General features: G+C 48.6%; 1 protein-coding gene across 2 annotated transcripts in view; it reads right to left on the bottom strand.

Annotated features, from left to right (window-relative positions):
- The window catches only part of TECTB (tectorin beta), a 42,178-nt gene extending 30,782 nt beyond the window's left edge, over positions 1–11,396 (bottom strand). The window contains exons 1-5 of one of the 2 annotated variants that reach the window (XM_066598894.1): positions 11,205–11,396; positions 9,616–9,806; positions 8,024–8,166; positions 7,849–7,948; positions 4,680–4,783 (exon numbers count right to left, since the gene is read on the bottom strand). In XM_066598894.1, coding sequence (XP_066454991.1) covers positions 4,680–4,783; positions 7,849–7,948; positions 8,024–8,166; positions 9,616–9,806; positions 11,205–11,280 — 614 coding nt within the window. In that variant the 5' untranslated portion in view covers positions 11,281–11,396. The remainder of the gene's footprint in view (positions 1–4,679; positions 4,784–7,848; positions 7,949–8,023; positions 8,167–9,615; positions 9,807–11,204) is intronic. The other variant, XM_066598895.1, reaches the window with a different exon arrangement.
- Between the last annotated feature and the right edge of the window lie 799 nt (positions 11,397–12,195).

The raw sequence follows: 12,195 nt of genomic DNA, 5'->3' as shown, positions 1-12,195 counted from the left end.
CAATGGTTCCAAATCCTCTCCCACCGGACGAGTTTATCGTGACCGATGCCCAACCTTTGGAAAGTTCCCTGGGTCCGTGAGATGAGGCTGGGGACTTCCGGCAACTGTCTCAAGAGCTTTCAGTGGGTGAGGAGGACGATGACGATGAGACACAGTTGTCTATCACTCAGATACTAGTAATTGGAGTAAGTCCGAGGGAGGAGCGCACAGAGGATTCGGAGGAAGAGCAGCAGGACGATGAGGTGACTGACCCCACCTGGTTTGCTAAGCCTACTGAGGACAGGTCTTCAGAGGGGGAGGCAAGTGCAGCAGCAGGGCAGGTTGGAAGAGGCAGTGCGGTGGCCAGGGGTAGAGGCAGGGCCAGACCGAATAATCCACCAACTGTTTCCCAAAGCGCCCCCTTGCGCCATGCCACCCTGCAGAGGCCGAGGTGCTCAAAGGTCTGGCAGTTTTTCACTGAGAGTGCAGACGACCGACGAACAGTGGTGTGCAACCTTTGTCGCGCCAAGATCAGCCGGGGAGCCACCACCACCAGCCTCACCACCACCAGCATGCGCAGACATACGATGGCCAAGCACCCCACAAGGTGGGACGAAGGCCGTTCACCGCCTCCGGTTTGCACCACTGCCTCTCCCCCTGTGCCTTAACCTGCCACTGAGATCCAACCCCCCTCTCAGGACACAGGCACTACCGTCTCCTGGCCTGCACCCACACCCTCACCTCCGCTGTCCTCGGCCCCATCCAGCAATGTCTCTCAGCGCACCGTCCAGCCGTCGCTAGCGCAAGTGTTGGAGCGCAAGCGCAAGTACGCCGCCACGCACCCGCACGCTCAAGCGTTAAACGTGCGCATAGCCAAATTGATCAGCCTGGAGATGCTGCCGTATAGGCTTGTGGAAACGGAGGCTTTCAAAGGCATGATGGCGGCGGCAGCCCTGCGCTACTCGATTCCCAGTCGCCACTACTTTTCCCGATGTGCCGTCCCAGCCCTGCACGACCACGTCTCCCGCAACATTGTACGCGCCCTCACCAATGCGGTTACTGCCAAGGTCCACTTAACAACGGACACGTGGACAGGCACAGGCGGGCAGGGCCACTATATCTCCCTGACGGCACATTGGGTGAATTTAGTGGAGGCTGGGACAGAGTCAGAGCCTGGGACCGCTCACGTCCTACCCACCCCCAGAATTGCGGGCCCCAGCTCGGTGCTGGGATCTGCAGCGGTGTATGCTTCCTCCACTAAACCACCTCCTCCTACGCAACCTCTGTCTCGCAATCAAGATGTGTCAGCAGCAGCAGCACGTCGCCAGCAGTCGGTGTCGCGCGGCGTGGCAGCACAGCGGTGGGCAAGCGTCAGCAGGTCGTGCTGAAACTACTCAGCTTAGGAGAGAAGAGGCACACGGCCCACGAACTGCTGCAGGGTCTGACAGAGCAGACCGACCGCTGGCTTGCGCCGCTGAGCCTCCAACCGGGCATGGTCGTGTGTGACAACGGCCGTAACCTGGTGGCGGCTCTGCAGCTCGGCAGACTCACGCACGTGCCATGCCTGGCCCATGTCTTTAATTTGGTGGTTCAGCGCTTTCTGAAAAGCTACCCACGCTTGTCAGACCTGCTCGGAAAGGTGCGCTGGCTCTGCGCACATTTCCGCAAGTCCCACACAGACGCTGCCACCCTGCGCACCCTGCAACATCGGTTTCATCTGCCAGTGCACCGACTGCTGTGCGATGTGCCCACACGGTGGAACTCTACGCTCCACATGTTGGCCAGGCTCTATGAGCAGCGTAGAGCTATAGTGGAATACCAACTCCAACATGGGCGGCGCAGTGGGAGTCAGCCTCCTCAATTCTTTACAGAAGAGTGGGCCTGGTTGGCAGACATCTGCCAGGTCCTTGGAAACTTTGAGGAGTCTACCCAGGTGGTGAGCGGCGATGCTGCAATCATTAGCGTCACCATTCCTCTGCTATGCCTCTTGAGAAGTTCCCTGCAAAGCATAAAGGCAGACGCTTTGCGCTCGGAAACGGAGGCGGGGGAAGACAGTATGTCGCTGGATAGTCAGAGCACCCTCATGTCTATATCTCAGCGCGTTGAGGAGGAGGAGGAGGAGGAGGAGGAGGTGGAGGAGCATGAGGAGGAGGGGGAAGAGACAGCTTGGCCCACTGCTGAGGGTACCTATGCTGCTTGCCTGTCATCCTTTCAGCGTGTATGGCCTGAGGAGGAGGAGGAGGAGAAGGAGGATCCTGAAAGTGATCTTCCTAGTGAGGATAGCCATGTGTTGCGTACAGGTACCCTGGCACACATGGCTGACTTCATGTTAGGACGCCTTTCTCGTGACCCTTGCGTTACACGCATTCTGGCCACTACGGATTACTGGGTGTACACACTGCTCGACCCACGGTATAAGGAGAACCTTTCCACTCTCATACCCGAAGAGGAAAGGGGTTCGAGAGTGATGCTATACCACAGGGCGCTGGCGGACAAACTGATGGTAAAATTCCCATCTGACAACGCTAGTGGCAGAAGGCGCAGTTCCGAGGGCCAGGTAGCAGGGGAGGCGCGGAGATCAGGCAGCATGTACAGCGCAAGCAGGGGAACACTCTCCAAGGCCTTTGACAGCTTTATGGCTCCCCACCAAGACTGTGTCACCGCTCCCCAGTCACGGCTGAGTCGGCGGGAGCACTGTAAAAAGATGGTGAGGGAGTACGTAGCCGATCACACGACCGTCCTACGTGACGCCTCTGCCCCCTACAACTACTGGGTGTCGAAGCTGGACACGTGGCCTGAACTCGCGCTGTATGCCCTGGAGGTGCTTGCTTGTCCTGCGGCTAGCGTCTTGTCAGAGAGGGTGTTTAGTGCGGCTGGGGGAATCATCACAGATAAGCGTAGCCGCCTGTCAACCGACAGTGCCGACAGGCTTACACTCATCAAGATGAACAAAGCCTGGATTTCCCCAGACTTCTCTTCTCCACCAGCGGACAGCAGCGATACCTAAACAATACGTAGGCTGCACCCGCGGATGGAAGCATCGTTCTCTATCACCATCAAAAACGGGGACCTTTTTGCTTCATCAATCTGTGTATTCTATTCATCCTCCTCCTCCTGCTCCTCCTCCTGAAACCTCACGTAATCACGCCGAACGGGCAATTTTTCTTAGGCCCACAAGGCTCAGTCATATAATTTTTGTAAACAATTTTTATACGTTTCAATGCTCATTAAAGCGTTGAAACTTTCACCTCAACCAATTTTTATTTTAACTGGGCTGCCTCCAGGCCTAGTTACCACTTAAGCCACATTAACCAAAGCGATTAATGGGTTTCACCTGCCCTCTTGGTTGGGCATGGGCAATTTTTTTGAGGTACATTAGTACTGTTGGTACACCAATTTTTGGGGGCCCTCGCCTACAGTGTAATCCAATTAATTTTTAGCCCACCTGCATTAAACATGACATTACCTCAGCTGTGCTGGGCACTGCAATGGGATATATTTATGTACCGCCGGTGGGTTCCAGGGAGCCACCCATGCTGTGGGTCCACAGGGACTTCACAATAGGGAGTTGTACCTGCCTGTGTCTATGAATTAAAAACCCCGGTCAGGTTGGGGCATGCAGTGTGGGCCGAAGCCCACCTGCATTTAATCTGACGTTAGCTCTGCTGTCCAGGGCACTGCAATGGGATACATTTATGTACAGCCGGTGGGTTCCAGGGAGCCACCCATGCTGTGGGTGCACACGGAATTCCCATTGCGGAGTTGTACCTGCCTGTGACTATTTATAAAAAACCCCGGTCTGACTGGGGCATGCAGACACCTTGACAGAATGAATAGTGTGTGGCACATAGGTTCCCCATTGCTATGCCCACGTGTGCAGCTCCAGATGGAGGTGGCACAGGATTATATTTCTCATTGCTTCTGTACAGCATTGTGGGCTATCGCCCCGCCCCTTTTAAAGAGGGTCGCTGCCTAGCCGTGCCAACCCTCTGCAGTGTGTGCCTGCGGTTCCTCCTCATGGCAGACGCACTTATAAATAGACATCAGGGTGGTGTGGCATGAGTGCAGCTGAAGGCTGCGCAGGGACACTTTGGTGTGCGCTGTGGGGGGGGGGGGGGGTTGGGCAGCATGTAACCCAGGAGAAGTGGCAGCGGAGTGTCATGCAGGCAGTGATTGTGCTTTGTTGGAGGTAGTGTGGTGCTGTTGGGAAGGGGGGGGGGCACTCTTGCCGCTATTGTGGCTTAATAGTGGGACCTGGGAACGTGAGATGCAGCCCAACATGTAGCCCCTCGCCTGCCCTATCCGTTGCTGTGTCGTTCCCATCACTTTCTTGAATTGCCCAGATTTTCACAAATGGAAACCTTAGCGAGCATCGGCGAAATACAAAAATGCTCGGGTCACCCATTGACTTCAATGGGGTTCGTTATTCGAAACGAAACCTCGAGCATCGTGAAAATTTCGTCCCGAGTAACGAGCACCCGAGCATTTTGGTGCTCACTCATCTCTAATTTTGATCCTTGATTTTTTGTATTTAGGGTCTGATGAGAAAATAGCTACCAAGGCTGCGACCCCCCCTAAAACTGGTCCATATCTACAATTCATGGATGTGTAATATAAAGCTTTCCCTGCCTCATCCTGGCATTATTGTCAAATTGTCCCTCACATTGAATTTGATCAGAGTGACTGAGATGTTTTCATACCTGCTGCTAAGTCCTTTGGCTTCAACCCCAGCAAATATATCTGATCCGATATCTGATGTGTCCACCACAAATGGAGCCTCCTTTTGAGTGGAAAACTTGGCATTCTTTCCAGATACAAAAAAAGCATAAAAAAAAGCAAAAAACAAAAAAGCAACAGGAACAACCAACAAAAGACAATTACAAACCAAAGAAGTTATCATTAATGTAGAACAAGATTGTAATAGGCAAACACATTCTATACATTCTGAAATATAGTAGCGGCACGCCGGTCTACGATGCAGGATAGTTGTGCATTGTGATTTCTTGATCATTTACATGTTGGGGTTGAAGGGTAAGTGTATTTAACTTCGTTTAGTTTTCTTATAGGCATAAAAAATAAGCAACTTTCCAATTTGCTTTGATTAGAATCTCTAATTGTTTTACGTCTACAGCTCACATGCAGACCTAAGTGTCTCCATGGTTACAGACTACAATTTTCTGCTGTACAGTCTGATCCCTCCCTCCTTCTACCACTTTTTGCTAACATACATTTGATAGGATCTTTGGTCTCCAAGTCGCCTCAGTTTCTCTTCCCTGCACTTACTCCTGGTTGGAGAACGTATAGACCTGTATTTCGCATCACCCAATGGCCACTTTCTTTAGACTATTTTAGAAAAGATTTACCGCATTTTATGACCCCTTTTATCCTTATATTTTTGATATGCCCCTTTTTTCTAGGTACTTTTCAAAACTATTGAGGCAGGTGTAAAAAGTGACTAAGACACATAATAAATGTGGTGCGCGCTGGGTAATCCATGTTTTTAGCTTAATTGCTGACAGATTTCTGATACATTGTTTTAAGTAAATCTCTTGAATCGTGTGTCTCACAGAAACTACGCCAAAACGTCTTCAGGACTGTAGAATGTATAGAAACAAGATGTAGGTGAACCCAATTATCCATTAAAGGGGTTATCCAGCATCCAATTTTGTTTAGAAACCTGCCCAGTGTGATAGGAAAACTTAACGTCAACCTCCCCTTCCCCACAGATTCCATTCTGCTAGTGCCCCGCTGCTCTCATTCCTGCTGCAGTGATGATGTCACTGACACCAGGGACATGTGACTGCTGCAGCCAATCACCAGTTCACTTTAGCTGATCATTGCTGCAGCATTAGTGAGTGTAAAGCCGCAGGTGATCAGGCACCTGCAGATTGAAATCCGTGGGGGGTACAGGTGAGGTGAGAAGGATCTTTTAATGTTTTCCCACCAACATGGGCAGTTTAAAAAAAATAAATTGTGGATGGATAACCCTTTAAGTCAAATGCGTCAAACTCAAGACCTGTGGGTCAAACCCGTCCCGCCGTGTCATTTTATGTGGCCCATGAGGTCGGGATGCAGAATAGTCTTTTCTGGTTCAGAGGGTCCTGGGCTACAGTGGGAAGACCCTCTGGAAGACTCAGTTGCAGGCTGCTGCTGTGTACCGGGATCGCGGTTGACATATTGGTCCTACACTATGCCGTCTGTTGCCTGCGGACTGAGCACTTTAGCTTATACTACAGCCCCCCAAGACCTTTGGTTTACACCCCCTGTTTTCTTCTCCTGCTAAGCCTATCCTGCAGTACAGCGCTGTTTGCCGGGGCTCAGGCCATGAGGCAACTTGTACATCCCGGCCGGTGCTCACTATCCTGAAGACGACGGTCTGTTCCGGCCTGCATGTTAATATCCTGAGAGCCTGCCGCACAGATCAGAGAGGGAGTTGTGCGATCTTACTGCTTAACCCAGTAAGGGCTCCACCCTAAGGAATGTTTGGGCACCCTTCACCAGGTTCTGCTAACTTCCATAATTTTTCCCTTTCTTTGTCTACCTGGCAGTTTAAAGTCAAGTATCTTTTTCTGGATGCCTTTTTTCTGGTTCCATCTGTTCTCCGTTTCCCCCCGCCCCCTTTTTTAACATATTCTTTAAAATACAGTCTTACGATTTCAAATGGCCCTTTAAAGGCAACCGTAATACTGATGTGGGCCTCGGTGATGGACGTGATGGAAATATTTAGATACTCTTGAATATTTAATTTCTCCAGAGTTTTCTGAAGCTCGGACGTGATTGGCTAGATTGCCTTGTAGAGGTTGTCCAGGGTTAGAAAAATATGGCTGCTTACTTCGAAAAACAGCACCCCACCTGTCCACAGGTTGTATGTGATATTGCAGCTCAGCCCACTCACTTCAATGAATCTAAGCTACATGTTTTTCAAATCTTTGACAAGATCTTTAAGGGTGTTCACCATTGAAAGCATTTTCTTTTTGTTACAAGAATTAACTAAAAATAAGTTAATGACAGAGCGCCCTGCTGCTAGGAGCCCCGGTGATCAGCTCTAGACTATGAAAAACTAAGCAGCCAATGTTCAATTTCCCCACAGCACCCCCACAGGAGAAATGATGCACTGCATAGTGCTGATTAAAAGCAATACAATGTCTATGGTACATAAATATGTGCTCAGTCCTCCAACTAGAGAGGCTTTTTCCCCTCCTTGTAACGATGGACATACGTTCAAGACAATGATGATTGATAGGACCGTTTGTACAAACAATTCCACCAGCAACTGTAAGAGGGAAGTAAAGAAAGAGGTCCAGAGTCATGGAATCATCTAAAAGAAGTACTACTCATCTGCCCCTAGTGGCCGGTTCTCTGCAGGTCTACATTTCTGGGTGTTTGTCCTGACTAACATGTTATTTTTTCTAATAATTATTAAAACTTTTAAACTATTTATTTTTTAGTTTGATTGCCCATTGAGCATAATTAAATGCCAGAGTATTATATTAGACCCATTCTGACAGGCAGCCTATTAAGTCACATCACAGGCAATCAGCCATGGCAGCCCTGGTGGCCTTCAGACGGCCCCAAGTTGCTATGGCAACCAAACAAACCCAATCGCAATCTTATTGTGGAGGGGCCGTTTCGGACATTTAAAGGGTTAACAGCCGCGATCAGCGTGATCTCTGATCATGGCTGTTGCAGGCAGGTGTTAGCTGTCCAAGACTGCCCACCTCTGATCCTGCTCTACATATACCCTTAACCCCCATGACATATATATATGTCCCGTGGCATTAAGAGGTTAAAAAAGTGATACCAAGAAAATGGCACAGGAATAACAGTGATGCGGGTGCCGGTGAGGAGGGGGACGTTTGAAAGACTCACAGAGTAGAAATTGAGGGACAGTGTGCTTTCAAATGATCCCGAACTCCCGTTCTTCACATGGACTGTGGCTACTCTAGAAGAAGGAAAAAAATATGTAAGACTGAAACATACATGAGTGGAATGCGCCTGGAGGATTGATACTCGAAATGCGTCGACAGCTGAGGAGCAAACTTACCTTTGGTCAAAGGCAGCATGGCTGACCAGATAGTTGGACTGATAAGTGCAGGTAAAAGTGTAATTCACCGGTTGGCTTTTGACGATCAACGTGCTGTCGTTGGAAACTATCGAGTTGTAAAAATGGTAGATTGGGTTCTTGAACTAGAAAAGAAGTTCTAAGTCAGTCACTGGTTCGAACATCCACTAAAGTCAGAGGCATCCATCATCTGCTAATTAACCCCCATTGTATAACACAAGGCATGTGTGTCAAGCTCAAGGCCTGTGGGCCAAATCTGGCCCACCACATCATTTAATGTGGCCCGTGAGGCCCAGATGTAGAAGAGCCTCTTCTTGATCAGAGGGCCTTGAGCATTGTGGACTTGTCTGTGGCCTGACGTTGGCTACCAAGATCGAGGTCGCCATCTTTGTCCTATACTGTGATGTCGGGTCCATGCGGACTGTTACTGGTGTGCACGGCCGTTGGCTTCTTCTGCTGAGCCTATCTTGCAGTAAAGAACTCAGACTGTGAGGAGGCTTGTGCATCCCAGCTGGTCCTCACTACCATCCTGCAGAGGACAGTCTGCTGCCGCCTGCCTGTACATATCCTGAGCCTGCTGCATGGATCAGAGAGGATATTGTGCTATACTGATGCTATGTAACCCGGTAAGGCTGGGTTCACACGGGACAGATTTGAGGGGGAAATTCCGTGCGGAATCAGTGGGCAAATCCGCCTGTGGCTCCTAATCCCAGGATTAGCCAGCCATGTGGAGGAAATTTTGCAAAAATCTCGCCCACACGGGGTGTCCAATCCGTCGTGGCAAAGCTAGATGGAACTAGTGATGCAGCGCAAAATTGACAGCCGCAGTATGTTTTTCCGTTGCAGCCTCACTCTTCTCTATGGGGAGAGAAAGCCGGTAGCCGAACAGCTCTAAAACCCCACGACAAAATGCCACGGGTTTTGAAGCTGCGTCTCTCTGGCGGAAAACTCGTGGCTTTTCCGTGCAGCCAAGCCACGAGATTTCCGCGGGATTTTTATCCCGTGGGAACCCAGCCTAAGGGCTCGGCTTTAAGACATTTTTTGGGAACTTTTCACCAGTTGCAAAAACGTAGTACAGAGCGAGATCGCGTGAATACAGAAGTGTTTCCCAGCTGCACGTTGTTCTTATGAATCAATCATCACAAAATAGGAGAAAAACGGAATAACTCATTGAAAGAGCACTGCAGCCAAACGCAACATTCCCTAACAGCGTCGGCTGCCGTACCGCCTCGGACGGGTCCCGTAGACCTTCACCCAGCAACAGCAGCCTGAACTAGTAACGCCCCGCCCACCAGAAGAAGACCCTTGTTTCTTTTGGGTACCCCTCATACAAAGCACCTCCACTCCTCTAGATGTGTTTAAAGATGTAACAAATGTATCAACATCGTGCAACATTTGATGCATTTTGACCTCAAGAAGGGGAAGAAAAGCTGAAATGCGGTGTCGAAAATTCCCCTGATAAGTCCCACCATTTATTTATCATCTAGATGGAAATTTCTCATTTATTTTTGGAAGCTCTTCAATCATTTGACGAATGCAGCGGGATCGTTAGCGGCGTTGCAGGAAGCACTCACATCAGATTGGGTTCCACAGTAGGATTTGTTCCTTGGAGATAAATCAGGGATGGTGAACTGATAATACCCGTTCTCGATAATTCCATTATAGCACACCCCGCCGAGGGCCAGCTGGTGGATCTCCCATCCGTAGGGGCACTCAGGGATTTTAGCCACAATAGATTTGGGATAACAATGAACGATAATCACATCTGGAAGACAAACAGTGACAACATTTCATCGTCCCTCAATACTGAATCAGCAGTTTTAGATACATTTTCTATGTTTGCCACTTTGTATGATATTAATTGACAAGTGTTACAAGATTAACCACTTTAGGACCACCGAACAACTCTAAATGTCCTGATGTGTGTATGGACTGGGCTCAGGAGCCAAGTCTGCTCCATATCCAATGGCCATGATCAGATTTAGCTGTTGACGTGCCCCGGTCAAAGTTGACCGCTCTTGAAGGCTCTCAAGGGTGCCCCGCATAAATGCTTATCAAGCCCTGCCAGAAGCTTCATCAAAAATCACTATATACTGCAACACTGAAGTATTCCAGTGTATAGTACAAGTGATCAAATGACCAGACGTTCAGGTAAAAAAAACTAAACAAACCCCACATATTTGGTATCGCCCAAACTATTAAAATATTGCAATATTTATGCCGCATGGTGAAGGCGATAGAAAAACAAAGAAAGACAGAATGCCAGAATTACAGAACTGTGAACGCTGTAAAAACTGAACCCACCAAAAATGGCGCAATTGCATTTTTATTTTCCCCACTTTTTAAAGGTTTTTCTGTACATTATAATATACATTTCTGGGACTTAAAGGCTTTGTCCCACTGCTAGTTATTTTTTTGTAGGAAGCGGATAGCTCTGTACATTGTACAGTGGCATGGGTTTCGTACCGCAGTCCAATTCACTTCAATAGCACTCACCCTGCAGTACCAACCTGGGTCACTACACAAAGTGTGGAGCTGTCCTCTTTCTGCAGCAAAACAGCTAGAAGCAGGATGACCCCTTTAACTACTGATAACCTGTCCTTAGGATATGTTATCTATATATGATTGGTAAGGAGTCTCGCTCGTGATCAGGTGTTCGCCAGGCCTGCTGTCAGAGCAGACAACTCTGTCCACATTCCACCAGGCCAGGTTGGTACTACACTGAAGTCAATGGGAACTGCGCCTGGAATACCAACACGGGCCACTGCAATGTGGACAGAGCTGTTTGCAATGACAGTGGGCTCCGTGAACAGCTAATCAGCAGAGCTGCAGAACAGTGGAGCCCGCCAATCACCCGTTGACCTATCCTACGGACCAGTTATCAATAGTTAAATCCATGGAAAATCACTTTAATGGAATTTCAAAAACACAGTTTTCATGCTGTTTCTGTGGGTTTTTTGAAATCCATTTTGTTTTTTGCTAAATTCAGCACTAAATTTGAAAAAGGGGGAAAGTAGGAGTTCACTGATGGGATGAAGTGAGGTCAGTATGACTTTGTGAGGTCAGTATGACTTTGTGAGGTCAGTATGACGTTGGTACTGAACAGATTTAAATACATTTTTTTCTCCCCAGACCGCCCCTTTAAGGGCTTTTCATTACTTACCTGCTTTATTGGGAACACACTTTCCTGTGGAGCTTGCAATCAGGATTGCTAACAAAGCGAGTGCAAAGAGCACCATTTCTTCAAGGTTGACTTGTGTACTAAAAACTTTATGAAACGAGACACCAGAAAGTAAGAACGGGGCTCAGAAGTCTCACAAAACAAGGACGGCCAGCTGTGATGTCTTCATTTCTTCATTTCTCTTCCTGGAAGAATGAGGATAAATGAAGAACGGGTTTAAGAGGTTGCCTTGTTGTAAACTATTGATGGTGTATCCTTAGGATAGGAAACCAATAGCAAATCAGCAGGAGGCCGGCACTCAGGACCCCTGCTGATCAGCTGTTCACCGGGCCAGTGCACTCATGTGTTGAGCTGATTTCTGCAGGAAGCTCTAGTGGCCAGGCTTGGTATTACAGGCAAAATTCCTATTCATTACAGTACCTGCAATACCAAGCCTGGCCACTTCAGTAGGAACAGAGCTGCCTGCTTGCTACAGAAATCAGCTCAGTGAACAAGTGAACAAGCCTGGTGAACAGCTGATTAGCAAGGCTCTTGGGCAGCAGACCTCCATCAATCTACTATTCATGGCCTACCCAACAGCTGGTCCATCAATTCTTTACAACTGGGCAAACCCCTTTAATTCATGAGTCAAGGGAAAGAAGTTGGAATCACCATAAAACATTAAAAATATCCCCATTATTCTACGTTATTATATTTTACTTCATAATCAGCACTCAGTTTACACCCCCTCCCCCCCCCTATCATTTTTGGATAAGCAGAGCTTGTTCTATTTTTAATGGCTGTTGTTGCAGTTCTATCAGGGCTGCCAACATGATTTTGGTGACATTCTAAAGCTAAGCTTACATCAAGCACACGTTGGGAGCCCTTAGAGAATCGGCGCTACAGCCATTTGAAGTTTAATTCGGAATACTGAATTTACAGCTGTCATTTCAGTCAGTGTGTGCAGAGCAGAGGGGGTGTGGAGAGCAGCAGA

The sequence above is a fragment of the Eleutherodactylus coqui genome, chromosome 4 (assembly GCF_035609145.1).
Source record: "Eleutherodactylus coqui strain aEleCoq1 chromosome 4, aEleCoq1.hap1, whole genome shotgun sequence".
Taxonomy (NCBI): domain Eukaryota; kingdom Metazoa; phylum Chordata; class Amphibia; order Anura; family Eleutherodactylidae; genus Eleutherodactylus; species Eleutherodactylus coqui.
Note: the sequence above shows the minus strand (reverse complement) of the source record. Positions and strands in the feature narration are given on the sequence as shown.